General features: G+C 41.8%; 1 protein-coding gene across 1 annotated transcript in view; it reads left to right on the top strand.

Annotated features, from left to right (window-relative positions):
* The window catches only part of SYT6 (synaptotagmin 6), a 72,929-nt gene that overhangs the window by 5,635 nt on the left and 42,371 nt on the right, over positions 1-24,923 (top strand). The window contains exon 2 of the mRNA XM_044420522.1: positions 4,539-5,097. Coding sequence (XP_044276457.1) covers positions 4,539-5,097 — 559 coding nt within the window. The remainder of the gene's footprint in view (positions 1-4,538; positions 5,098-24,923) is intronic.

Genomic DNA, 24,923 nt, shown 5'->3' with positions numbered 1-24,923 from the left:
TGCTATTAAGATGGAATGGGAGAGGGTTTATGATCTCTCTGTCTCTCTCTCCCCAAGCCTTTGCCGGTCCTGCAGGTGACTGTGGGACTGCACTCAGCAGCTCATCAGTATTCTTTATTCCTGAATAATGCCAGCTGGGCAGCCATAATTGCTTCCTATGGTGCCCCTGGGAATGACACTGTCTCATTACTTAGCATTCTTTCCATTGGGTCATTTCATAGGGGTGGTGACTGTGCTGGAATGCTGTCTCATCACAATGTTAAGTCCTATGCCCCCAATAAATATTACTAGAATTTGTCACATTCCTCTGGAAAGTCACAGAAAATGCCACGCCCATTTTTACAGAAGATCCATGAGTGGAAATTTTCACCAATCATTCAGTTCACTGACAATTGCATCAGATGGCACAGGAAAACATAATTTCATACAATCCTAGATTCTTATTAATTGGTAGTCCTTAGACAAAGTATTTTCCCAAGACAATAATGCTTAATGGTTTTGGTATATGAGGTGTTCCCAGAAGGAAGACTACAGTTCCACATCAGTGCTCTGTCCTCCAGGTCAGAAATAGTAAATTGGGACTTTCTAATCAGAGTTCAGACTATTCTGGTGTGCTGTGCTGTGCTGTGCAAAGCAAAGCACCAACTATTTCCTTTTCTTTAGATCACGCAAAATATTTTGCTTCCTTACAATGAATACGACTTCCTCCTTGTAGTCTGGTTCTTATGGATCTAATTCCTAGAATTGGTCTGAAAGTGCTTTAATTAAACTCCCCCTCAGAGAAACAGAGCTACCCATCCACCAGCTCCACACAAATCACCTCTGGTGTTAGCTGACTCATGCCTTCCACAATGCCAGGTATGTGCTTGCATGGCCTGGGAGCATGAGCAACACAGGCCACCACTTACATAGTTTCTGGCCGAAGGTTTTGCTGGGCCCATGCACTGTAGTCTGGATAGCAGGATTCTGCTGTGGGATAGATTCTGAGCAGGAGACAGTTCAGACTAGGTTAGATTCTTCTGGGAAGAAAGGCAAAAAGAGATCAGCACCACAGAAAGAAACCTCTAGTGACACTGGGGCTGGAAGATATTGGTATGTTGTTCCAACGAGGATCACTGCAAGAAAGAGATTTAAATATTAGTGTTGCTGAATTTAGGTTGATTGACACCACCTCCATATGTCTGAGGCTTTGGTTCTTGAAGGAGCGTTGCCTTAGGGACGTGGGACCCATTCCCATTCCAGCCCACAGTGGCAGACTACAGCAGATTCCCCCGCCCCCCCCCCCATTCTGGATACATTTTGAATTTTATAATTTGTGAACACTGAACTAAGAAATCAAAATTTCATGTGCATATTTATGGTGATATGAAATGAAAAACCTGCCCTGGTCAATGTCCTCGGGAGTCTGCTGCCAAAGTACAGTAGCACTACCATGAACATTGACCAAGAGAAGCTGCAAATAGGTTAGTTTGTTACTTTGGGCTTGCCTGACAGCTGTCAAATGGCAAAGAGCGGAGTGAAAACAAACCTCAAGAGGACCCTTTCTCACAAAAGAAGGTAATGTATATATCAGTCCCTTCATGGCAAGATCCTCTGGGGATCTGTTATGTTTTGGTTTTGCGGAACTGACAGTTCCCAGTGACCTACACTTTTTCTACCCTTTCCTGATACTCCAGGTGTTTGGGAAAGGGGAAAAGTGTAAGTCACCCCATTAATGGGATCACAGAATTTTTACAGACGTCAAAACAAAGCTTCTGTTTAAAAGGAGGGTTTTGACAGGGCTAAACTTTTTTTGACAACTTAGGTCTATGTATACAGATTTCAGGGTCCTAGTTTATGACACTACTCTGTTCCTTCTTTAGGAAGATATTGGTTAATCAGTAGGAGTCCACCCCTAACACAGAGTCAGCAAGTAACACTGAACTCACAGATCCAACAGAGTCCAGCCAGTGTGTCTGTGTATGGAAAAATAGATGATTAGGTAGATGCAGACGCGGATTTGAAAAAAAATGTATACTTTTGCCTTCTATGTGTATATTATCTCAGGGTCTGATGCTATTCCTGCAATGTGAGACTGCCAAAAAAATTAATAAATGGAGCAAATGGATTTTTTTCCCATTGTGAGAAGATTCCTCTTGCCTGCTCACCTCCTTCATTATGTTTGCACAATGATCATACTGCCATTTCAGGAGGGGGTGTGTGTAACCCTGCTTGAGAACTAAGGGGAAATGCACTCTTCATCTCTAGAAAATTGAGATTGCTTGTACAAGCCCCACAAAGAGCAAAATCATCTCAATGGGATTTATTGCTTTAGCAGTAATTTGAAATTTTATGAGTTCCTTGCATTCATGATCATCAAATGTTTTCTTCCATTGCAATCAATTGAACTTACAGGCAATCCATTTCCAGCTCGGAAGCTCTGTTCATGATAGAATAATAGGGTCAGAATGGGCAAACAAGACCATCAGGTCCAACCCCCTGCTGCTGCAGGATGCCAGTTACACCAGATGCTAGTTATTCAAATAACTGTCTAGCTTCTTCTTGAATATCTCCAGTATGGAAGAAAGCAAAACCTTTTTTGGAAACTGGTTGCATGGTTGTATTCTCTGACAGGCAAGAAGTTCTTCCTTGTATCTCGCACCTGGTATACTGTAGTTTAAGTTCGTTGTTCCATGTCCTACACCCTGGGATGAGCAAGAAGAGGTCTTTTCCTTCTTCTTTGAGACTGCCTTTGAGGTATTGATTTATTTCTTATTTAAAACATTTGTATGCCACCCAATTGTGCCACAGCACCTTTGGGCGGCTCACAGTCACAGGTACCTGTAGACTAGAGTATCGTTCATGTGGTTGTGGTAGCATCCATGCAGACACTGCCAGGAGTAATTCCAGACCAAACATCTGAATTCTTCTTTGTAGTAGGTAAAGGGTTCTAGATCACTAGCAGAGCATGTTCTTCATGCAAAAGTCCCAGATCCATCTCTGTTTTCTCCATTAGGGCTCCAAAAGGGCTGTGAAACACCATGTCTGATACAATCACTGCCAGTCACGTTTGCCCAGCCTTCCCTGATCTTGTGCTAAAGGTGATTTAGACAACACCCATCATCTCTGACTATTGGCCATCCTTATTCTGGTTGATGGAAGCTCTAGTCCAAAACATCTGAGGACTTCAAGTTTGGGAAGGCTTAGACAATACTAAGCTAGAATAATTCTGATTCAGTACAGGGAAGTTGTTTTATTCTTAGAGATGGAAATCAAAGGGAGAACTAGTACGTAGCCTTGACTTCTTTGGACATTTTTTTTTAAATTTAAAGACAAATTTTACCTAGTGAAGGGTAATGGAAGGGAAATGATAAAGTCCCAGTGTGCATTTTCCTTTTTCGGGTCATGGGGAGAAGGAGGATTATTTTTATCCTCTTGTATAACATAGTCTGGATCCAAATAAGGAAAGCGAAAAAACAAATAGGCATGTCATCACGCCAGAATGGCATGTCTTTTCATCCAGATGAGCAAAGAGCATACCTGAGAGTTGCAGGGTTCTCCAGATCACATTGGCCTGTGATCAAGTGCAACACCTGGCAATGCAGTGTATGCTCCCTACAACTCTCTTGGCATATACCAAGGAGATTACTTAAAAGAAAATCTTATTGACAGCTGAGGTAACTTCAAAACAAAGTGAGGAATGAGGATCCCCAGCTGTGGCAAACTTTATTTCTTATTCAGGTCTCTGAGTAACCTAATGAAGCTCAGAGATATTCTGAGAAATAGAGCAGGGGAAGGGTGACATAAAGAAAGGCTGGGTGCAGACAATACAATTACAGACAAAGCAGACTCTCGGCAGTTAGTGAACTGTAGGTTATGCATTGTCTGAATCCAGTTGCACAAAGAAGCCATGAGAGACCATGTGGTTGGGTGGGGAGGGGCTATTCATCATGGGTTGTAAACTTGGCATAGTCAGCTCATAATCAGCCTTGAGTGTAAGTTATCATGTTATCTGAACTCTCTGTGTGAGTGTGTGAGAGGGAGAGGGAGAGGGAGAGAGTGCATCTGTGGGTGGTGATCCAGAGAAAATGAGAGGCGGGGGGGGGGGGGGGGAATGAATCCAATGACTACCAAGCAGGGAGAGAAAAATAGTTTGCCTTTTGTGAAATAGGGTTGTTAGTGCTGAAAAATATGGTTTCAAAGGAATGATTTAATGTGTGGTGTTTCAGGCTCCACCTCAGCTTTGTACACAGTTGTTTGGGCAAGTTACTTGTACAGTGTGATTAGTTATGTTTGTCATGGCAGCCATTTTGCAGTAGTGCTAATGCTAGTTTTGCCCACAGGCCAAAAAGGTTGCCTATGTCTAACTTAGTACTATCTTCATCCCTAAATTATTTTTTACGTTCTGTGCAAGCATGTGACTAAAAAGAGCCCTTTTGTACTGCATGTTCGTTCTCCCTCATTTTGTGCCTTATCTTGCAAACTGGGTCAGGCATCTATGAAGGCATCAGGACAGCTTCCTGTCTCACAATGCACTCACTTCATCTTATCTCTTACAGGCACATTTCCTTCAAGAGGCATTTGCCCAGGCAGATGCATGTTTCCAGTGTGGACTATGGCACAGAGCTACCCCTTGCGGCAGAGCAGCCAACTTGCATTGGCCGGATCAAGCCAGAACTGTACAAACAGAAATCTGTGGACTCTGAGGACCCCAAGAAAGAGGCAGAAAAAAACTGTGGGAAAATTAATTTTGCTTTAAAATATGACTATGAGAATGAGACACTGATTGTGCGGATCCTCAAGGCTTTTGACTTGCCTGCTAAGGACCTCTGTGGCAGTTCTGATCCCTACGTCAAAATCTACCTCTTGCCTGACAGGAAGCGCAAGTTCCAAACACGTGTGCACAGGAAAACACTCAATCCCACCTTTGATGAGTGCTTTCAATTTCCCGTGCCCTATGAGGAGCTGACCAACAGAAAGCTCCATCTTAGTGTCTTTGACTTTGACAGGTTTTCCCGGCATGACATGATTGGGGAAGTGATCTTAGAGAACCTCTTTGAGGCCTCAGATTTGTCTCGGGAGACTTCCATTTGGAAGGATATTCAGTACGCCACAACTGTGAGTATCTGTTGGTGACATTAGTGTGGAATATAAATTACAGACCACTGCTGTGAATAGTGTAACCTGGAAGGTTTTATGAGGGTGAGGTTGTACCACTAGACCTTGGTTGCTTTTCCTTATTGGCTTTCTTGCAGTTTCTCCAATTTGGAAGTGGTCCATGCATGATATCTCTTGGGTTCCAGATTTTAAGATCCACAATACGTTTTAAATGTTAACAGCTTTGGGAGTTAACACATACACCACATCATCAGCAGCATTTTTATAATCTGAGGTTATTACTTTCTAAAGTATATTTGCACTGCAATTTTTGTCATCTAAGGTTATATGAGGGACAGGAGTACAAGAGAAATTGTGTGAGGAAAAGAATCGGGTTCTCAGAATAGCAAGACATGGACCTCTATCTTCACTGAGTGTCAGTTTAAGCAAAACTGCCAACTCATTATTGCAAAACATGAAATCTATACATTAGTTTATAAAAACAACAACAACATGGAAGCTACTGGACTCTGGCTTATTACATGTTATATTTTGAACTTCTCCTAATAATAGGAACTTACAGTAATGAGTATATATGCAATAGCAGCTGAAGCAGACTAATCTTCATGAGAGTGAGCTGTGGGAAATGTTGCGGGACGGGCTGCAGCGGTGGGGAAAGGCTTTTTTAATTTTTAAAAAACCGTTCCTTCTTGCCACAATCTAATCAAGGCCCTTGCAGCAGCCCTGAAAAAAGAGTGGGTTTGTTTGTTTGTTTAGTCACCAAGTCATGCCTGACCCTTCACAACCCCATGGACAACATTCCTCCAGGCTCTCCTGTCTTCTACCATCCACTGGAGTCCACCCAAGCCCTACACCCACCACCCAAGCGACCCCATCTAGCCATCTCAACCTCTGCCATCCCATTCTCCTTTTACCTTCAATTCTTCCCAGCATAAGAGTCTTCCAGTGAGTTTGTCCTTCTCATTAGGTGGCCAAAGTATTTGATTTTCATCTCTAGTATCTGATTTTCTAAAGAACAGTCAGGGTTGATTTCCTTTAAGATTGTCTGATTTGATTTCTTTGCAGTCCAAGGGACTTTCAGGAGTCTTCTCCAGTACTATAATTCAAAGGCATCAATTCTTCAGCGCTCAGTTTTCATTATGGTCTAACTCTCACAGCTATACATTACAACTGGGAAAATTGACTATACGCTTTGACTATACGAACTTTTGTCGGCAGGGTAATATCTGTTTTTTAGCATGCTGTCTAGATTTGCCATAGCGTTCCTCCCAAGGAGCAAGCGTCTTTTAATTTCTTGGCTGCAGTCACTGTCTGCAGTGATCTTGGAGCCCAAGAAAATAAAATCTGTCACTACCTCCATTTCTTCCCCATCTATTTGCCAGGGAGTGATAGGGCCAGATGCCATGATCTTAGTTTTCTTAATGTTGAGTTTCAAGCCAACTTTTGCACTCTCCTCTTTTACCCTTATCAAGAGGCTCTTTAGTTCCTCTTCACTTTCCAAATAAATGTACCTTCATATCTAGTTTGGTGGTGGGTATTAGTCAAGGATAGAAAGTAGACTTGAGAAACAGAAATGGACTGGTCTCACGGAGAGGCTTGTGTGCAGGGAGTCAGGAGCTTCTGACTCGGCTTCCTGCAGTTTATTCAATGTATTCATTAGCACTTCTAGTGGACCCTGGTCTCAGGACATTAAAAGGTTCTCCTGTCGCTTTCATGCCTCCCACCTTCCTATTACTCCAAGGAATTACTTGCTGCTTTCGAATCCTATTGCTACCATTGCATTTCAGCTATTACCATGAAATAGATTGCTTTCCTCCACCTTAATAAGACGGTTTGATTTCCCAGTGCCCTCACCTAGATTTCTCTATCAAATCTGTACCTACTGTCCTAGAAAGGAGTAATCGGCTTGCTTTGTAACCTTGACTTTGAGAATAATTTCAATAGATTTGAAAATAAATTAAAAATGGATGTTTCTGACCGAATCCTCTCTAGAAGAGTTTGCACAAATTTGTTTCCAATGAGTGAGTTACAGAATTCACCAAATTGATTTTCTTCTCAGAGGTGCTGAGCCCACGAAATGCCTCAATTTCAGCTTTAAGGCAACTACCTGGGAAAAGTTGTATAATACTTTGAGTGGAAGGAAATTATTACCACACAGCAAGGTATACAGCCTGGTGCTCAGCATGTAATTAGTCTCAGAAGGGCCATTGCCTGAAGGCTTTTCTTACATTCCTGGCCTCCGTACTGTACTTACCCCAGAAGTAAGTGTCGTTGGTGCCGTGCTTTGAGTGCACAGTCTCATTATTTTTATATAAAATTCCCCATTTATCATTCTAAGAGCATCACTGTCTCCTAGGTTTGCAAACACTTCTGTAAAATTGTAGTGATTGCAAATGGCCCAGGAAACAATAAGATCCTTAGCAGATGTTGTTAATTTTACCAACCAGTTGGTTTCAAGCAGTCACCCTCCTAATCAGCATCATAAATATGCATTATGTCTTAGTCTGACCTCACCCAAGGATACTAATGCTTGTGCCTAATGAAGTTCTTAATCTCTTCTCCTTAGAATGCTGTGGACAAGCAAGTTAGATCTAATTTTTCTTACTGCTCATTCAAAATGCAACAAAAAAGGGTAAAATATGCTAATTCAATTATTAAGTCCAGATATAGAAAATGGCTTTTTAATTTTTGGGGAATTGGTTTGCAAGGAGAACCTCTGCTTGTTCTCCTTTCAGTTAGAATTAGAAGTACACTAATTCTATCTCTAATTAATGTGCATTTTATTTCTTTTCATGCCTCCCCAAGAGAAGCCGGTTTCTAAATGATTTTGGTTTCTTGTCTGGGAATATATGGCATTTACCCATAGTCACTAGCTCGCCTAGTGGTGCAAGGGAAGTCTAGCACTAAAGTCTAGGGCCTCGTAGCGCAAGGGCATGCCAAGGCCCTCTAGGGCTCTAATAGTGCTCAGACCACATTTTCCCCTCATGTATTAAAAACCAAACAAAGCAATTTTATGTTTAAGGGCAACTAATGAGCATGCATGTGTTTGCATGTGCTCATTTTATTATGTTCTTTAAATGTATATTTTTAAACAGCCAAATGGTTCTATTTTCCATGTAAATGAATGAGTTCACAAGACACAAAAAGCAATGTCAAAATTTTACTGTTGTGGATCCATTGTGCTCTACACCTGGAGTGTTCTTCCAGGGATCGTAGAACTGGGAGTAGCAAGAGTCAAAGAGCACTTCCACCTCCTCCTTGGACTAATAAAGTAACACCTGAATTACTGGGACACGGATCTCAAATACAGTCAAATAGTACTGCTGGATTAGAACTGTGTCACTGTTTTACATAGAATCCAAGCACAGGTACTGCTCATCTCAGAATGTATACATGGTAACATCTAAACCAGCTGTCACTGTCCATGCAATAAGTATTCTTGTGTACATAATTCAGTCATCTGTTATTTATGTTAAATGCTGCACCCAGAATGTAGACGAAGAAGCAGAAATGACACTCTTGCCTGGGACATTTTCTAGCTCGTGAGTTCAAGGTCTTCTGCTGGAGAGGTCTTCAACCATTACATGGGATGAGTAAATCCCTGCTCACCGTAGTGTCTGAACATACAAATACTACAGGGATACAAAGACAGGCACAATACTCTGTTCAGTCAGATTCAAAACTCCATCTACTTCATTAGCTAACTAGGTGGACTTGGCAACAAAACCTCTTTCTGAACCCAACATGAATTTAGAAGTTCCTTATAGTTCACTTGGAGTAGTAAATGTGCATTTCTTCATTCATCAGGGCTGGCTTTGCCACCATATCATTACATTAAATCTAGTACAGTACTAACAGGAAAGAGCTTTCTTATTTTTCTGTCTAGCATCTTCCCTGTCTAGAATATCTTCTCAATTTTCTATTGCCTTCTGCAATATAAAGTGTCCCATTTTTAATTTAAAAATGAAAAGTGAAGCGTTCTTAGCCATTTTGTGTAGAGGGGAGATGTTAAACAGAATGGTTTAGATTTTCCTCAAAATCAATGCCCATGAAGAATTTGAAGTACTAAAAATATGGATAGTGAAGATAGCTGAACATTCTCTATTAGGGATGTTAGCTAGCTATTCCATCACCAAGAGACTGCAACTCTTCTGCCCTTTATATGAAAGCAAAAAGCAAAACAAACCTGGATCACAGTGTATCCAGGCATCAAGTCTATTCCTGCACTGCACCTTTCAATTTAGTGGAAATGGAAAGTAGTGCTACTGGCACAGGAATATTATACCAAGTTTATTTTTAACCTCCCCCTCCAAAACAAACAAACAAAAGCTAAAGAAAAAACCCTCCAAAAACTAATCCAAATTGACAGAAAGAACATTCAGTTTGGAGCTCTTGTTTGTCCAGTCTCTGACATGGGCTTAGCACTAAGATCATACTTGTATTCTATTTAATTATCTCTGTTTAGAGAGCAAAGAAGAAATCAGAAGTACCTTTAAGCCACTAAAATTTAGCTCCTGCTCTATGGCTAGAAAATGACCTGGAAATTTGCCAAATTTCAAGCCTCAGCAATATTTTTTTAAATAAGAAATAAAAATTTTCTGCCTGTCTGGGTGTTGATGGCTGGAATTCCAGGACAAGAAAATAAGAAAGATAACGAATGCTTGTTATTACTTCAGTAACTGAAGAAGAAAAAAATCATAATTAATTTTGCATTATGGGCTCTCTATTGCAGTGTATGTTGTGTGTGTGTTCTTTGTTAGCCTTCCCTATCCCAGTTTCATACTACAGTACAGTTACTGGACAACCAGCTGCTGTGCCCAGCCTTTCTTTTTCTAAGTAAATTTTACCAGTTCCCTCAACTTACCATGGTAAGCAATACAAACTGTGCCCCAAACCCTTGAAGCTCCAAACCTTCTGGCACAGTGGCCACTTTTAATCACACATTGTTTCATGTTTTTTCATTGTCTGCTGGACAGTGCAACACAGATAGGTTGGGATTAATTGTGGGGGTTTTACTGCATGGAGCAGAGTAAATTGCAGTACAGGGCCTTAGTCTTTTCACTGTCCTCAGAGCAGGAAGCTGTACAGAATACATTACAAAAACTCAGCTATTTTTCTTCACACATTAGGCTTACCTTTAGAGAATGGGCATGTGTCCTTTCTAGGTGACCACTCAAGCTGTGTTTTCTGCATTTGTGGAGGGTGGGTTGGGGTCAGAAAGTTTAGTCTCTTGCATCACGAAAATCTACTCTTTTAGATATTGTAGTCTCCTGTACCCTAAATTCTTGGTTTTATCTCCAACCCCAAAGGCATGCTTTAAAATATTTGACTCACAGCACTTCAACATTTACCTCCATTTTGCATTTATTATTTGTTGTATTTATTTATTTCATTTTATTCGATTCATCATATTTATTTATGTATCATTTGTTTTGCATTTGTTATTTATTTATTTATTTCAACAAATTAATTTGCTGTTAATATTTGCAGAAGAAATGCAGGCATCACTGCAAAGAGGTTGAATATTATTACAGTCTGAAATAGCCTATTTGAGAGAAACTGCCTCTCTGGAGGATAGAAGCACCACCGCAGAACCACCCCCATAGGATACATTTTTGCTTGGAAATGACCAGAATGGCCTCCACAGCTTAACTTATTACTGGCTTCCCTTCTTCAGAAAGTTTTCTTTTCTATGCTCCATTAACTGCATGTATAACTTCTCCAGTGTCTTGCCCTTCCTCTGAACTCACAAGGTGGTTTATAATTGGTCTCAGACCTGCCTCCTTCAGAAGGTGGCAAATAAGACACCCACCCTGTCTTCACAAAGCCCTGTTACCCAAGCTCCCTTAAGCCAGATGCTCAGAGAACCACAAGCAGCCCAGCAGCTGGGTTTCCCAGGCTCTGTCACCCTACTGTATATCTAGTGTGCTTTGCTAATTGGGCAGTTTGATAGGATGTGCACACCTAGTTTTGTGGATGATTAATTGTACTAGCCTGTATTTATTGTATTTATATTGTTTTATCATCATTGCTCTCTCATTCAGTAGTATGGATCCTGCTGAGTTGTTTCAACTGTTTGATCCACTAGATAAGCATGGCATGGTAGATAATGGTACCTAGTCACTTTGTTTTCAGTTGTAATAAACTGACTGGCCAAGTTTTGATTTAACATCAACAGTGAAAACAGTATTTGGCTTGGATATTGGAGCTCTGTCACATTAGATCTAAAAATTCTGGTGGACATTCTGAAACTTGCCATGCTTCTGTTTATTCCTCTTATGAGTCATAGTTGCAAGAATACATGATGCTAATTTATGTAATATCTCTGTTCTCATGATTTTAATCTTTTCCTGAAAAATATTTGGTATTTTCCCTATATTGAACAAGGAAGAATCAATCTGTTTTCAATGTCATATATAAAACATACCAGCGCCAAAAGAACATTTTTTCCACTGTGAAAACCAGCATATCACACATGTGTATTTGGGGCCTTTGGCAAAATGAGAAATTGGTATGATTTGAAGAAATGGCAATACAAATAGGACATGAAAAGCATGTTGGATGTTTCACTGAAATCTACTGCTTAAGGCTTGGAAAATAGAATTATGTCTGTGCATTTTTAACAGGCTTGTGCTCTGTAGCCTGCACATCCAAGGAAGAGCCATAGTAGGGAGTAAAAATGATGGACTATCAAAAAGATCACCCAGACAACTGTTTATGCCCTAAGTAATGATCTTACCCATTCTAATGCCAGAGTTCGTATTTGCCAAATAATTTGGGAATCTGCTTTCAACTAACCTTCTGAGTAGTAGATGAACATCCAGGCATACAATTACAATTTCAGTGCTTTAATGACTTGTTTCCAGTTGAAGTGTTCAGTTGTTCAGTGGTGTATGTATTACGATCCAGCTTTCTAGCTTCTTTTGTAGGGAGCAGCTGCTTTCAGATAAGCATACATTTAAATGAGGAACAACGTTTTTGCGGTGCCACATGATTCCGGGCAGGCGCAGTCACTCATCTTATGACCTCCTGGAGCAGAAATACACATTGGGCATTATTCATCAAAAGGACTGAGCGCTGTATCAGTTTTTCTCAAATCACTGATGCTTTCAACAGTATTTTCTAAGATTCATGCCATTGGTCCGTTTTTCTTGAACCCTTTTTTATTGCTCACAAAAATGTTATCTGCATGAAATAACAAGAGCAGCAGAAAGTTATGAAGCAAAACACTGAATCTGTGGATGCTGAATGCATGCTACATTCGCCTGGAAGAGCTCTGTCTTACATTTCCCGCAGTCTTGGGAAATGTAAGACAACTTTTACCGTCGCCCAAACACTGTCCATAAATGTTCCTTTGAGAAATGAATGGCAGAAATTATATTCTACCTTTTGTCTTAAATGATTCCATAACTGCAATCAGCATACCAAATGATAATAAACAAATTAATTCCCTATTAAATTCCTTTAAGCACCCTAATCCTAAAATTAAAGTAATATACACAACCAACTAAAGAACAGCTAAAATCCAGATAAATGGATCTTCTTGTAAACCACCCTATGGACATGGACTGTGGGACTGCATAGAAAATCATAAATACACACGTGCATCAGTCAACAGAATAGATATTCTGTCCGATGCCTAAAAGACATTCATGCACTTTTTGGAAAAAAAATAAAAGACATTCAGAGAAGAGGCCTAATAAATTCCTAGTGACCCCAATGGTTTCACCCCTCCGCAGTGATGTCTCGACTACAGTTCCTTTAATCTACCCCACAGACCTTAATGAAAGTCACTGAAAAACAGGCCTACTTGTGTCTGTAAAAATGCGTCCCTTTGTTCCATTTCTTGTTTACAGTAGGGTCTGACACTTAACATGGGACAGAAATGCAGAACTTGAAAAATTGCTTTTACTATACATTTTTATATGGCATTTTAAGGCTCCTCTTACCTGGGAGTAAGTCCCTTTAAACTCAGTGGGATGTGTTTCTGAACAGATGTGTTTAAGACTGCACTTGAAATGCATATCAGTTACAGTCTTTGTTTGTGTTTCCCTAATGCTAACCAGATCAATTTAATCAATGCCTGCAACTACCTTATAAATTTAGGGCTGAACTAGGATTTAAAACCTGCTCCTTTCTTCCTCTCCAGAATATCGCACTGTCTGGGTTCAGTCAACACAAAAAGCCCCCTTGTTTACCCTTGTTGATCTGTTGTGTTGTCCAACCCAAATTGTGGTAATTCACCATGCTAAGTTTGGTCTTTAGAAACTGTGATGAGAAACAATGGTTTGTTCTATGTTTTTTTCATGCCACTATGGCTTGTGTTGTCTGAACCCAGGATCAGGGTTTCCATAATCTTGGTAGGAAACTACCACAGATTTTCCTGGAAAGAGTGGCAGCTGCAGGAGCCGCTTCAGCCATCCAGCCTCTGCATGCAGATCAATGAAGAGGCAGATGACAGTGGCAGGGAGTAATGCACCTCGGGCTTGAAATGCAAGCACAGTGGCTGATGGGATGCCTGTAATAGTGGGAGAACTTAGAGGAGAGGATGGAAACGATAACAACATAGAAAGCAGTTGATCATCTGTTGGGTGGATCATGGTAAAAAAAATTGCATAGTAATCTTGGAGGGTTGCCTCTTGGGTTGTGTAAATGCTGCCACTGAGTCTGCAAAAGTGTTACTCCTGAAGTTGACATCTGCCTGGGATCCATTTGAATTGTAATGGATGTTTGTTTCTATGGTACTGAAAGTGAACTGGGACGTCTACCTAGCCTGCATGTTGGGCAACATTTAGAGTGAACCAAGAAACAGCTAAAGCACAAATGCAAAAAAGACAAGACTATTGACTGACTCTCAGTTTTAGGTTTGTACTTACTCCCAAGTAAGCTGCCACAGAATAGATGTGGGTGAAGGAGCTGAAGGGTCCAGCTACTACTGATTACTTCCTCTTCTCAATAATGTGTCATATCAGATAGAGATATTTGAGGAATCTGACTGGGGGTGGGAATCCCTGATTCGCTGGGATTGGCTAATGACTCTGGTCCACTTTGCAATGGCCCAGAGTCTGAGTTCCTGATGAGCATGCCCAGCATTCATGGAGAGCTTGCCAGGGATTGAGCTCCACCTGCTGCACAAGCAGCACTCTTCCTGCCCACCAGAAGCAGCTGCCATTTGAATGTTGCAACTCGTGCTGAACAACGCGGTTGTGAAGGACCTGACAGGAAAGAGCCTCCCCTGCAACTGCAAGCAGCACCAATTGCATGCTAGGAGCAGCTGCTGTTTGAATGCTGGAGCTGACTCTGAAGAAGGCTGCCGGGAAAACAGTGCACCCAAACAGTGCATGACCATTCAGCAGCACCCCTATTCTGCACCAGCTGCAGATGCCTTTGGGGATGCTGTGGCTGACCCAGAAGATGGCAGCCAGTGGCACAACTGGGGGTCTGTAAGCACTCGTGGATGTCCTCTTGCCCTGGCTCACTTTGGAAGACTGAGCATGAAAGGAAGTCCATGCATGCTTGGAGAGATGGATCCCGGCAGGGTTCTTTCCAACCCTTTTCTGCAGCCGCTCCCCGTATCTTGAATGCTCTCCCAAAGGAGAGCGCCTGGTGCCTTCCTTATGTTCTTTCTGGCATAAAGGAATGTCTTCCTCTCCACCTTCTCCATGCCACTCATTATTTTGACACCTCTATCATGTCTCCCCTTACTCGCCTTCTTTCTAAGCTAAACAGTCCCAGTTGCTGTAGCTGCTCCTCATAGGGAGTTGCTCCAGCCCCCTGATCATTTTGTTGCCCTTCTCTACTTTTCCCATTTCAATAATGTCCTTACAGGTAAGGCAACCAGCAATGTACACAATAGCCTAAGTGTGGTCACACCAAAGTTTGTATAAGGGTAGCACAATCCTGGCAGTTCTATTTTCTGTTTCATTCCTAATGATGCCTAACATGGAGTTTGCCTTTTCCGCTATCACCCCAAGACCCCTTTCTTGCTCACTAACTGCTAGGTCAGATCTCATCAGCTGTACTTGAAGCTGGGATTTTTTGGCCCAATACACATTATCAAAAGTTTGAGAATACACATGCTGCACCTGCTGAAAGTACATTTTCTCCTCTGAGGGACTGGGTGAAGGCCATCTTAATTGAACCTAGGCTGACCTAGAGTGGAGCAAGCATTACTGTTTTGGTTGCTTCAACTGTTTCTGTATCAGTTAATAAGAAATAGCATGTAGATCATCAGATTTTATTGTCACACAACTCTGAGGATATTCCAACAATGTGTAATTCATCCAAAATGTGGAAGTGTAACTGCAGATCAGCCTATCTAATCAGACACAGCACATTCCGTTATTTTGAGATGATACAAACACTGAAAGGGAGAAAGAGAAAAGCTGAAGCCAAATACCATCTCAGCTGCTTGAATACAGATGATGCCATTGCACAAAGTATCTGCAATCGGGAAGAACAACCTGTCTTTGCGCTCCTAAGCGCTTGTGCTGCAGTATTGTTAATTCATATTCTATCTCCTGGACCAGCAGCTTGACTCAAAAGCAACTGTTATTTCTGAGCTATCTGACTGCTTCATCTCTCCAAATAGGATTAGCTGGAATTCACTCAGCACCTAGAGATTGCAAAAGCTCTGCATGCTATGCACAGAGTCCTTCCGATACGTTAATGTGGTCTATTATTAATATTCATAGAAGCTAGGCATCACAGCTCCTCAGGGACTCATCAGCAAGCACTAAGGATGGGGTACTAAAAATATTGAGTAACGCTGCTGTTTTTGCCTATCTCATTACAGAGCATTGGCAGGGAGATTGTAGCAGTTAGGCTGAGATGTCCTGGATCAACAAAAAGTGTTTTACATGAACTTGAGGAGAAGGAACTTACAGAAAATGAGGTCTAGTTACCTTGACAAGCAGGAAGTGCTTTCAGTGAAGAGGTTTCTTTAGATCATGGTAATGCTGCCTTGAGCTGTCTTAATTTCCATCCAAAATGTGCTTGTAGGGCGGGGTGGGGTGGTCCATAAAGTCTTAATGTTTTCTCTTGTTTGTTTGTTGCAGTCCTTTGGCACTTTTTTGGCTTCTTTCTTGTTCACTACATGAGCCTAGCCAATGAAGATCACATAGTAAACATGAAGATGTTTTAGCACCACATAGCACTGTAATGATATTACTGCCATCACTTGAATGGGAGCAGTTGAGGTGGTGGTTTCTTGCACCGCGATTCACATCCACATAAACATAAAGGGCTTGTCTACATCAGATGTTTACTCCACTGCTTCTCTTTGTTTGCTGGAGCAAGACTGCCTCAGTTCAATGAGATTTTCTTTTCCTCAGTTTCTTTCTTTCTTTCTTTCTTTCTTTCTTTCTTTCTTTCTTTCTTTCAATATAGTCCATTGAACAACTATGGTGGTGCTGTGATATAGTGGAACTGTGTGGAACATAAGCATTTCTGTGCATTATATCTTTGCTTTAAAAAAACCCTGCAGATATGTCTTCAGAACATGGGGATGGGGTGCTGCAGGTGATAGTGTTGCATAAAGGACCTGGAACCTACAGTGAGTGGAGGATCACAAGCACATAATAAGGTTTTTATGCGGAGAACCCTAAAGAGAGACATGGGCAAAGAGTTTTGGCTCAGCCCTATTTTGTACAAGTCTGGTCATCCATTGCAGTCACCTATTATGTCTTCCTCTGTTGCTGGTCCTCTCATTCCTCCTCCATTTTGAAAAGATCCTGAATTATGACTATGAAAAACTTACGTGTGGAAGCGAATCCAGTACACTGTGTATTGATATTCTGAACAACTGTGTGTAATAAATGTCTAATGCTGAGGGTTGAATGGGAGACCATTTGACAAACTTCTCATGCAACAACAAGATCTATGCCTTTTAATGTTTTAAAGCCCACTTAGGTCTGAATGTGCCTTACATAATCCATTGCTTTCACAACTATCAGCTACATTTATGGCTCACTAAGTATTTCATCTCAGTCAAAGGAAGCAATTGTTCTACATATGGATTGTAAAATGGAGGATATTACTGTCTACTGCATGAAATATGCAAACTCCTAAAAATGGGTAGAATTTGCTCATTTTTAGATGTAGACTCCAAGCATCTCATTCTGCGATAATTAATCCAAAATAAATACATAAATAACATGCTTCTGATCAAACTCCCAGAGTAGTTTAAATCCAATCCAATACTTAATTCTTAAATGATGTTAAATGTGTGATATTGTCTGCAAACTTTATGGGAACATTTTTACAACACAGTTCCATATATTTTATTTCAAATGATCTAACCAGACACCATGTTCTTACAGTTCAGCTACAGTGGTTTGTGCTGTTTCATGATCATTTTTGTGTGTTTGTCTGGGTGGTTTTCTGATGTGGGTTTTGTTTCTTTGTTTTGGTGATCTTAAATTTCATGTTTCAATTTATCTGGACACCACCCAGAGACCTTTGATTTTTATTATGTAGCCTAAACATATAATTCCCCCCATCCATTTGGTTTCTGGCTCAGCAAAATAACCTCTTTCCCCAGAACATCATAAAATAGCTCCATTTATTCTGTGACCAGCATCAAGCCCAGTCTGACCCCTGTTGAATCTCCTATGACATTGGAACGAGCACCTCCACCCACTCCCCAGTGTTGCAGTAGCAACAAAAGCAGTGACCGGGAACTGTCATGTTCCTACTACTGCCCACATTATTCCTTGCAGGAATGTGGTTATGTAGCACTGTATTGGTGCCAGGAATTGTGGGAAATGTACCTTTCCCCAGATGAGTGGGTTCTTTGTATTAACTGCAGAAATCCGTGAAACATTTTCCAAGGCCTTTGTGTTTGAAGTTCTGGGCCATGTACTTGACATCCAAAGGCAGCCAAAGAAAAATACATTTCTCAGCATTCACTAGCAACTTCATGACAATCAGAGAAATTGCACTAGGTTAAATACCTTCCTCCCACTCCCAGAAACAGAGCATTTCCCTAATTATTTATGAAGTTTCTTCCACACAGAGTTTCCATGTTACAGCTGGTTTGACTCAGGTTGTTTCTACCACGTCTTTTTCTGCCAGAATGGTGCAACTTCTCCACTGATGTTCAGCATATATCACCTTTTATTCATTTCCAGTATCAAGTCAAGTAGAATTCCATGATTTCAAATAAAGGTGTCTGGGTCCTACAATCAGGGCTGGACAATGTGTGGCACTTCTGATGTTTTAGCCTGCAACTCCCATTATGTTTCACTATTGACTTCCTCTGGCTAGGAGTGCCAGGTGTTTTAGGCCAGAACATGAGGAGGGCCACACGTTTCTCGCCCTCCCTTCTATCATCCCTTGGCTTGCTAAGCTATCCTGGGCTCTATTCCCCCTTAGTGAGGAGTGAAGCTCTTAAAGGGGCAGTCTGGTCAGCTAATTCATCACCTAGTTCCTGCCAGGTCCATTTCCTGCCTGCGTTGGTGAGTGGACACTGGGGAATGCAAAGCCCTTTATGGTAAGGGTGCCGCCTCATCCTTAGGTGGTCGTCTTCTAATTAATTTTTGACCTCCAGAAACCTTTCCCTCATCATTCCCTCCACAAGTCAGTGTCCACATTGCTGCTCATAGCTGTGTCAATGACATCGTGGCATGTCTGTCCAGCCAAGGCCATAATGGTTTAAAATCTTTATATTGGTTAACTGCTGTGGGCCTTTATTTCAACTTCAGGGATATTTTCAGTCCTTTGTTTGTAAGTGGATTGGGAAATGGCTCCTGTTGCTTCTATTTATTGCAACATTTTCCTTCTGAATTTAAAGGAATTATTATTTTATTTGCTTTACAATTCTGTATTGATCTTGCAATCATTCTTTTCTTGTTTTCTTTTTATAAGTGGCCATGTGTGGTGCATAAACACTAGAGAGCTGGTACTTTTTCTTTTTCTTTTTTTATGAATGAACAAATGAGTAGTATGAAATTGCTAAATGCCTGCCAGCTTGTGATGAAGGGGAACCTGTGAGTGGGTGCTGAGAACATGCAACGGGGGCAGTGTGTGTGTGTGTGTGTGGAATGCTGATCCTCTATGCAGAGGTAGACAACCTGCTGTCCTCCATGGATGGAACCCAATTTATGCTGTATCAGGAAGCAGATGACTTGCTCCAGCCCCTGAAAATATGACACACATGACCAATGGCTGAATAAGAGGAGCTGTGGTGTGGGAAGGAGGGAGGGACGCCCAAATTGGTTCTTTCCTCCTGTGAAGGGACTTTTGGAAGATCCTGTATCCAACCCAGGTGCTTTGGAATACCGCTTCCATAATCCCTGAGTAGTGAACATGCTGGTTGGAGTTTATAGAAGTTGTTGATCTTGGTAGTATCTGATTGCCCCAGGATGACACCAGGATAATACCCCCTGCTGTGCACCATATTCCTAGAATGCTTCCCCACATGGCTGGTGGAGAGAAGAAGTTGGATTCCACTCACTGAGCATTGTTAGGTTGCAAAGTCTGACCCTCCCAGACCTGCTGTAGATATGGAAAGGGTGGCAGCACGGAGGAATTGCCTGCTTGGCTTTCTGAGGTGAAGGCTGCCTGGGTGCCATCAACCTTCTTCTCTCCTTTGGAGCAGGAAAGTGCAGAGAATGGATTGGATCCTCTTGATCCAAAGCCCCTCATTTCCCTGAAGGACCACAGGACTGGATCTGTTAAGAAAAAAAGCCAGGGACTGATGTAGTTCATTTCTTTCCACTGAAATAAGGAATGGGGGCAGAGGGCTAAAAGGATATCTGTACCCCAGCCAAAGCAAGTTTTCAAAATAGCAGTTCACCATTTTGATCCCCTGCAATATATGATTGCGCCCTAAATCTTGGGGTAAAAGGGCTATGCTCAAAGCATGTTTTCCATGGTGTCCTAAATTCAATCCCCAGTATAACCAGTTACGGCTGGGCAAAGCTCCTGCCTGAAACCCTGGAGAACCACTGACAGTCACTGACCTAGTTCACATGATTGAAAGACTCATGTGGTTATTTAAACCATGGTGGGTGGCAGTGTGTACCTCATAGAAAAACAGCCATTGTGAATATTCAACAGCTGGCTGTGGCCTATTGTGTCATGCAAAGCAGGGAACAGTGGGTAATGTGAGGGTTAAACAACATGGGTCTAAAGAAAGACTAATGACTACCTCTGATGTTTGCATGTAATTGCTGACTCATGCATGTTAAATTACTATGCCTTTTCACTGCAGAACTATGTTGCTGCCATTGGCAGATTCTGTACTTTAAAACTTTCATGGCAAATGGAATAAACATTTGAAACAGGAGGAAGAAGAAGAAATTCTGAATATTAAGTAGATCTTTGATGTGCACGAAGGAGGGGCCTGGGGAATAGGCAATTCACAATATAAAGATCCAAAGAGATGGAGAGAGAGTGGGAAAAAGTTCACTTGCTTGGGGCTTTTACATATGCCAGAATAGTACATAATCACTTTGTGAATGCGTTGAACTCCTGATTCAAAAAGAAAAATTGAGGACACTGCAGGATACAAGTCAGTAAGTCTGGGCTGATGATATAACAATATACGGAGTGAGAAGAGTATGACTGTGAAACATTTTCATCATCTACCAGTGTGTGTGGTGGGGGGCCAAAGTCTCCTAGTTATTGCTCATAGTGCATATTTTAATCTTAAACAATGCTGCAGATGCTCATCTTGTGATCTAACCCACCCTGGGCACTCCATGCTGAAGCATAAAAATGATGAAGTGTGCTTATTTTGCGATCTCTTGGAGAGCATTATCGGGCTTCCACATGGGCCATTGAGGCCCCCAGCCTATACACTTACCGGCGAGTTTGTGCCATTGAGCTCAATGGAATTGACATGCACAGGGCACACTGTTAAAGTGCTTTTAAGCCACTGCTGATGTGCATGTATAAAAGACAAACTTTAAACATTCTCTTATCAGATGCTTAAATCAATTGAAAGCTTTGCAGGAATTTGTTACCTCATTTCAACTTCCCCCTGTTTTTCGACTAATTTTGAACACATGTTATTCCTCCACTGGCATATTTTTCTTTCTTTTTTATAGGGCTGCACACAATGGGGAACAGTTTTTCTCTCCTCCTTCATACTGAAAGCTTTTATTTTTGGGAGGATATATGGGGGGATCCCTTCTCAGTTTCACCAGCTGAGATTGCCTTCACCTTTTTGCATTCCTTCAGGTCACAGGATATGGTCTCTAGTATCACCAGAGTTGGGAAGATCTCACCCTCCAACTTCCTGTCCTCAATGCTGCTAATTGAGGAGAGGTGAAGGAAGTTTGAAGAGCTCCATTAATAGGGGGTGTTTATCTGAAATGAACGAACTGTGTTCAGTGTAGAGAAGCGAGAACAGGGCTGCAGTCTTACACCAGGGATTAAGTGCCATTGGACCCAGTAGGGCTTGTCTCTATGTAGAAAGAGGGCTACACTGGAAGACAGGGGTCCCCCACTGTTCTGGCTCTGTGGGCACACTTCAGAATTTGAGAAATGGCTGTGGGATATCCCACAGAGTGCGTGACTAGTTTCTGAATGGCTGCTGTGTGGGGCTGGCTCCTCAAAAGTGGGCTAAAGCAGCAGGAGGAGAGAAATAGTGAATCAGGAGGCTTGGAGGGAAGAAGAATTAGCAAGGCAAAATGGTAGAGGTGACAGGAAGAGCAAGTGTAGCAGCTAGAAATGGAGAGAAAGACGTGTCCCAGCATTTTCAAAGGTCTGTTGATGTATAGTGGACAGGGAGGGAGAACCTTGTGGGTCTCTTTGCAGGTCCCCACGGGTGCTGCATTGGAGACCTCTGCTGTAACTCACACTGAGAATTTGAAACCAATTTGTTTATAACAGTAAAGGCAGAAGCAGTGCTTGATATGCTTGGTTTGAACTGATAGTGTATTGACTTTTTATCATTAATTTAAGCTGCAATCCAAAGAAGCAGCCTGTAACCCTCCAGACTTGGGGCATTACAGGCATTTTGTACAGGGTGGAGGAATGTGAAGACAAAGGTTACCTCCCTATGCTTTCTGCCCTGTGAGGCCATTCAAGGGCTCTCTGGCTGAGATAGGTTTGCTTCCCCATTGCTTCTTGTGGACCTTTCTCCAGTATTTCTTTGCCACCTGGCATTCCTATTACATATGATAAAAGTTCCCTGTTTGTGTCACTCATTGATTTAGCATTCCTTGTATCCATTGGATTTAAAATAGTTTTATTTATTTATTTATTTATTTATTAAAACATTTCTATGCCGTCCCATTCGCCAAAGCCTCGGGGCAGCTCACAACATAAAAATAAAATATAATACATACAACAAATTAACAATATAAAATAAGTCACCCTGGCCAGATAAAATAAGCAAATAATTTTAACAATTAAAATGATGTTTAAATAAAAAGGTCTTTGCCTGGCGCCGAAAAACAAATAATGATGGCGCCAGGTGGACCTCTCTGGGGAGCACATTCCATAGATTGGGCGCCACCGCAGAGAAAGCCCTCCTCCGAGTACCTACCCTCCTAATTTCTTTCACGGAGGGTTCCTGGAGAAGGGCCTCTCCCGCAGATCTCAAGGGGCGGGCGGGCTTATATGGATGTAAGCGCTCCTTCAGGTAACCAGGACCCAAGCCGTTTATTGTATGTACCTTCTTGTTAATGCTTACAATTATATTTTATAAAATTAATGATTTTCATTGGCTGACTTTTAGTATTAAATGAGCACAAGAGGAAATCTGTGTCAACATGAACTTGTTTTATATACATAGTGAAATGTTGTTGTTGTTGTTGTCGTTGTTGTTATTGTTTTATGAGAAGAACTGACTTAGCCTTTGTGAAACTGACAAGTTTCTGGCAAAATTTAGTTGTCTTCAGAGAAGGGGGGATGTACGGGCCAGAAGGGAAGTTATGGGATCTGAATATAGTCATAGCAAAGCCAGGCAGTTCCTGGGATAAACCGTTAGTTAGGGGAATGACGGGCAATGCTAGGTAAGGAAAGGACACAAATTAATTTGCATTCACTAAGTTACATATTTGTAACAGCTGAGCAGGGTTGTTAAGGATAGGACATTTTGGAGGTCATTCATTCATAGGATCACCATAAAGCAGAAATAACTTGGCAACAAGTAGGAAAACAAGTTTACATATGCTCCAAAGTCTGTCTCTTTAAAGGACTCTATTTAAAATTTAGTATGTTTGGATATGGCAGAGAAGTGCATTTGATTTCAGAAAAACTCAGGCAGGCATATTTACGTGGGGTAAGGGGAAGAGGAGGTGAAGCACATGTAGGCAAAGAATTCAGGTGGTCCTATGCCGTAGAGATCATTGAGCCCCCTGAAGCGTTATTTCAGCAAATACTTATGAACATCAGGGGGGTGGAGCAGGTGACATCTCGGAAATTGGGGGCTCCAGCCCTTGAGGGCCACCACCCTGAGACACCCACCCCAACCCCACAAAAATGTCCACTCCTACACTTTCTAGAGTTTGTGCTGTCTGGAAAAATATAGACCAGTGATGGCGAACCTTTTAGAGACTGAATGCCCAAACTGCAACCCAAAACCCACTTATTTATTTCAAAGTGCCAACACTGCAATAAAACCTGCTATCTGAGGTTCTCGTTTAGAAAAAAACTCACAGCCAGTCCAAGCAAATACACACACACACAAACACACTGGGCAGTGCGCTGACCGGCCATGCAAAAGCTCAGATGAGTCATGGCTAATGAGTCGTGGCTCATGACATCATTGCCTGGTGCCGCTACTCCTTTCCGAGCATGCGCATGGCCCCTATGTGTGCTGTTATCCAATGCTCGTCTGCTGGGGCGATGCTGGGGTGACTTGGCTCGCATGCAGACAGAGAGGGTTCTGCATGCCCGCTGTGGCACTCATGCCATGAGTTCGCCACCATTGGCCTAACCCTACCCTGCTGCACTCCCTGAACCCTAATATAAGGGCAACGTTCCATTGAAAAGTGGGCAAGTTTGAAAAAGCCTTCCTTGAGTATCTTTTTCTGCATAGCTCGTCATTTCTGCCCATTCTAAACACATTCCAACCATCAAACTCATGCCAGGACACCTCGTTTTTTCTAACCCTAACCCAGTGATGGTGAGCCTTTTAGAGACTGGGCGCCCAAACTGCGGCCCAAAACTCACTTATTTATCGCAAAGGGCCAACACTACAATAAAACATGAAAACTGAGCTTTTAATTTAGAGAAAACAACTCACAGCCAGTCCAAGCAAATTTATATATACATCCTTGGCAGCACACTGACCAGCCATGCAAGAGCTCAGATGAGTTACGGCTAACGAGTTGCAGCTCATGACATCATCGCCTGGCACCACTCCTCCTTTCCAAGCATGCGAATGGCCCCTGTGTGCGCTGTCATCCGATGTTCGGCTGCTGGGGTGATGCTGGGGTGACTTGGCTCACATGCCAACAGAGAGGGCTCTGCGGCCCGCTGTGGCACGCGTGCCATAGGTTTGCCACCACTGATATAGACTGTCAGTAGGAATAATTAGGGATGTCTTTGAAAACTTGCATTCTATGAATCAGTTTGCAGACCAGAACAGTTTTCCTTTGCTATTTTATGATGCAACTCTAAAAAAACAAAAACCTGGATATAAAATGTGTATGTTACGGGAAACTGACCCTATATACATATGTTAAGTAAAATGGCATACAAACATTGATATTATATTAGATGAAATTCTCATGAAAATGCATATGCTTTTTCATGCAGACTTTAAACAAAATTTGAGTTGAAAAACTGATGCAGAAATGGAATGAAAAAGTACAGCTGGAACAATGAAAAACGAACTGTCAGATTCATCTATACTCAAAATGATGCAC

The sequence above is a fragment of the Varanus komodoensis genome, unplaced genomic scaffold, assembly GCF_004798865.1.
Source record: "Varanus komodoensis strain SLA01 unplaced genomic scaffold, ASM479886v1 scaffold1, whole genome shotgun sequence".
Classification (NCBI taxonomy): Eukaryota; Metazoa; Chordata; class Lepidosauria; order Squamata; family Varanidae; genus Varanus; species Varanus komodoensis.
Note: the sequence above shows the minus strand (reverse complement) of the source record. Positions and strands in the feature narration are given on the sequence as shown.